The sequence below is a fragment of the Drosophila montana genome, unplaced genomic scaffold (genome assembly GCF_035044405.1).
Source record: "Drosophila montana isolate Dmon_TW-CO22-7 unplaced genomic scaffold, ASM3504440v1 contig_529_1, whole genome shotgun sequence".
NCBI lineage: Eukaryota > Metazoa > Arthropoda > Insecta > Diptera > Drosophilidae > Drosophila > Drosophila montana.
In genome coordinates, this window is record NW_026998856.1 from 15,378 (window position 1) to 19,299 (window position 3,922).

The following is a 3,922-nucleotide window of genomic DNA, read 5'->3' on the forward strand; positions in this document are numbered from 1 at the left end:
TAAGAGAAAAAAAAACCTATTTATTTTATGAGTAAGAGAAGGAATAAAATTCAATTATCTTTCAAAAACTTGCCATTATTTGGTAATAAAATTTCTTTATTCAATTTTCATTCATCAATATAAACGGCGAAAATGAAAAAAGATGCTTTTCACTATATATATTTTGAATAAAAAGAAAAAAAAATTTAATTGATATTTTTTGAGAAAAGAAGAAAGCTAATTATTTTGTGAAATTAGAGAAGGATTAAAATTCAATTATCTCTCATAAATCATCTTAATTTGGTCAGAAAATGGCCTATTTCGATTTTCAAGCATATTTGTGTCAATATAAAGGGCGTAAAAGAAAAAGGGGGCGTTTGATTAAAAAGAAAATAGTAAGAAGAAAAAATTAAATTGATATATTGTGAGAAAAGATAAAATCTAATTATTTTATGAAAAAATGAGAGAGATTGAAATTCTATTATCTCTCAATAACTAGTCAGAATTTGGTAAGAAAATTTCCCTATTTTGATTAAACAAAATAAAGGAAAACAGCAAAAATTAAATTGATATATATTAGGAGAAAAAAGAAGCTAATGATTTTATGAAAGGAGAGAAGGATGGAAATTCAATTATCTCTAAAAACTAGTCATAATTAGGTTTGGGTTTTCCTTATTCAATTATCACGCATATTTGTAACAATATAAACGGCGAAAATGAAGAAAGAGGCTGTTTTGAGGAGATGCTCGGCCCCTTTTATGTTGTATCAATTTTAATAAAAATCAAAAGAGCCCTTAGACTGCTTGTTATGCGTGCTTTACTTCTCGAACTTCCAACAATAACTATCGATAGATTAGTGATGAGCAATTTACAATTGTATGTTATGGTGGTTTAAAAATAATAGTATGCGACTTCAATATCGTGATTTGAGAAGTAAAGATATAATGTAACTCAGATAATTCAGATATAATATTATTCAGAGGGCGTTCTGCTGCGAACATGCTCCCCCCGTTGGAAGATACAAGCTTTCAACCGATGTGGTCTCGATTGGCAGAACGGCGATTTTGTCAATGGCTCTCTTGACTAGACCATTTTATGTAGGAATGACTGCTACTCTCACAATGCCGTCGACACCCGTGATGACGCTATCGACTCGACCAAGCGGCCACTTGAGTGGTGTTGCATTGTCCTCCTTGAGCAGCACGATGCTGCCGGCCTGAAGATTTTGCTTGGACGATAAATACGATGCACTCTATTTCCTCAAAAATGATTGCTGCATGTGACATATTCGCTGCCAACGGATAAGGCGACCTATGCTTAGGTGAGTTATGTCTGGCTCGTCGATAGTGGCATTGGCTTTGCCCCAGATGAAGTGCCCAGGCGTGAGTATCTCCAAGTCATTCGGGTTTTCTGTAATAGAGCAAAGCGGTCTTGATTTAAGCATTGCGGATATTTGACAGATGAGAGTTCGGAATTCGTGGAATGAGAGAAGAGAATTTCCAACGACGCGGTAAAAATGATATTTTGCTGACTTAACAGCGGCCTTCCACAATCCTCCAAAATGTGGCGAACGGGGCGGAATGAATTTCCAGTTGACTCCCAGTGCTAGGCAGTTGGGAACAATTTCATTGCGCTGTGTATCGCTTATAAAAAAGTCGAGCAGTTCCTTCAGCTCATTTCGAGCACCAACGAAATTTGTGGCGTTGTCCATCCATATTGTATGCGGCTTCCCTCGAGGGCTGATGAATCTCTTCAAGGCAGCGATAAACGATGACGTGGACAGGTCCTCTATCAACGTTGCCTTCGTTGCAAAGCATATACAAATTGAGATGTAGCACTTCGTTGGTGAGCGATTCCTGACCTCTGATTTGACATAGAAAGGACCGCAAAAGTCGATGCCAGTTACGGGAAACGTCGGACTTGGCTGCACACGCTCAGCTGGTAGCGGGGCCATGACTTGCTCCAGAAGTTTAGGTCGCATTCGAAAGCAGCGCACGCACCTGTTGATGATATTCGAGACAGCCTTGAGATCTCCAATGGGCCAGTATCGTTGGCGGAGTGTTGCTAGAAGGAATTGCGGACCAGCATGAAGAAATTCCAAATGATAATATGTGATTATAGCAACAAGATTAGGCAACAATACCGGATGCTTTGCTTCATATTCCAAGTCTGAGTTCTGAAGGCGGCCGCCGCCGCGCAAGAGTCCCTCAGCGTCCAACAGTGGGCACAAAGAACGAAGTTTGCTTCTTGTTGGAAGCGGCTTTTTTAAGCTGAGGCCTTTGTACTCCTCGGCGAAGTGCGTTAGTTGAATATTTTTTATAACAAATGCGTTCTGCACTTGATATCATCTGGAGTAAGTGGACCTTTTGAACTCGTCGAATCAGATCTTTTTAGCGCTATAAATCGATACACGTATGCGAAAGTACGCTGTAACTTGGCAAATGTGTTGTTGAATTTACAAGATGTTGATAGGTCCGTCTTCGTTGACTTTCACTTTCTGGCGTCGTTTTGGAAGCTCAAAGGGATAAGCGACGTTTTGAGACCAAGTCGAGCTAGCGGCCTTTATGAATGGGGGTCCATTATACCATAGCTGTGAGTCCAAAAGTTCCGGAGGTGTGCATCCACGTGATAAAATGTCCGCAGGGTTCAGCTGAGAGGGTACATGATGCCAGATCATGCCCTTGGTCCGCTCCTGTATTTGTGATACCCTGTTGGATACGTAGATGTTAAACTTTGAAGGTGATTCACGAATCCGTGCAAGCGCTACTGTTGAGTCGGTCCAGCAATGATATCTGCATTCGAACTGAATGCACTTGGCGATGTTTCCTATGAGCTCTGATAATAAAAGTGCAGCTGCCAGCTCAAGCTTTGGGATTGTCAGCGTCTTTACCGGGGCGACCCTTGATTTAGAGCATAGAGCATAGCAAATGTGATAAAAATACCCCTTGCATTTCGGATCTGACAAATACGCAAGTACCAAAAGCGGCTGTGCTGGCGTCGCAAAATCCATGCAGCTCATACGTAGCCAGCGGCATCAATAAAAAACGGGAGAATTTCAAGCTGTTGACAAATGAAAGTTGCGAAATGACTTTGATCCATTCGAACTGCAGCGACTGCGACAGGCATTCGTCCCAATTGACCTTTTACTTCCACAGTGCTTGGAGAAATACCTTTAACCTGGTAACGATGGGCACGATCAATCCAAACGGATCGTAAAATCTCGCTATCATTGATAATATGCTCCGCTTTGTGACTGATCCTTCGGGTACGATTTCCGCACAGTTGAAAAGAAGGCTATCAGAGCTAGGGCTCCAAGCTAAAACAAGCGCCTTTGCAATGTTGGTGCCATCCTTGAACTCCATTAGCTTCTCACAATCAGATTCGCTTTCTCCTTTTAATGCATCAGGCTCGTTTGAGCATCACTTTCTGATTGGAAAGTGACCTTTAGCCAGCAGCAGTTTTACTTGCTGTTGGATCTGAATGGCTTCTTCTACATAGAAGTCGCGACAAACTATCTTTGCAGCTAGTGGAAAGTTGGGGTCTTCGTCGTGGGCCAGCGGCTGCATCGCTCGAATTGCTAGAAACGCAGCGGGTTGGGTTCCATACTGTATCCAGGGTGTACGTCCTTATGCTTTCATTTTTATGATCACGCCATAAGATGCATTGCAGAAATTGATCTGGATGCGGTGTTCGGACACAGCGGTACATCTTACAGATGTCGCCGCACATGGCAACCTTTAAAAAACGAAACTGAATTAAAATGTAGAATAATTTGGGTTGAATTGCTGGGAGCCAAAGACATGTGGCCCAAGTCGACTTCCCAGAATCGTTTTACAATATCCGACAGTGGATCCTTTCATGGATTAGGTTCCTTGTAAAGGGCTGATAGGGATGTGTGTTTGTTGTGTACGCGAGAGAGTCCGCCAGACGCAATCCATCCGAG

General features: G+C 41.7%; 1 protein-coding gene across 1 annotated transcript; it reads right to left on the bottom strand.

Moving 5' to 3' along the window:
* Positions 1 to 1,231: 1,231 nt before the first annotated feature.
* LOC135439585 (uncharacterized) lies at positions 1,232 to 1,933 on the bottom strand. The gene has a single exon (XM_064698319.1). It carries the CDS (start codon positions 1,931 to 1,933, stop codon positions 1,232 to 1,234), a length of 702 nt encoding a protein of 233 aa, XP_064554389.1.
* Between the last annotated feature and the right edge of the window lie 1,989 nt (positions 1,934 to 3,922).

Bases quoted from the DNA above. Each gene is read 5' to 3' on its own strand.
- LOC135439585 (XM_064698319.1), bottom strand. From the start codon at position 1,933: ATGGCCCCGCTACCAGCTGAGCGTGTGCAGCCAAGTCCGACGTTTCCC.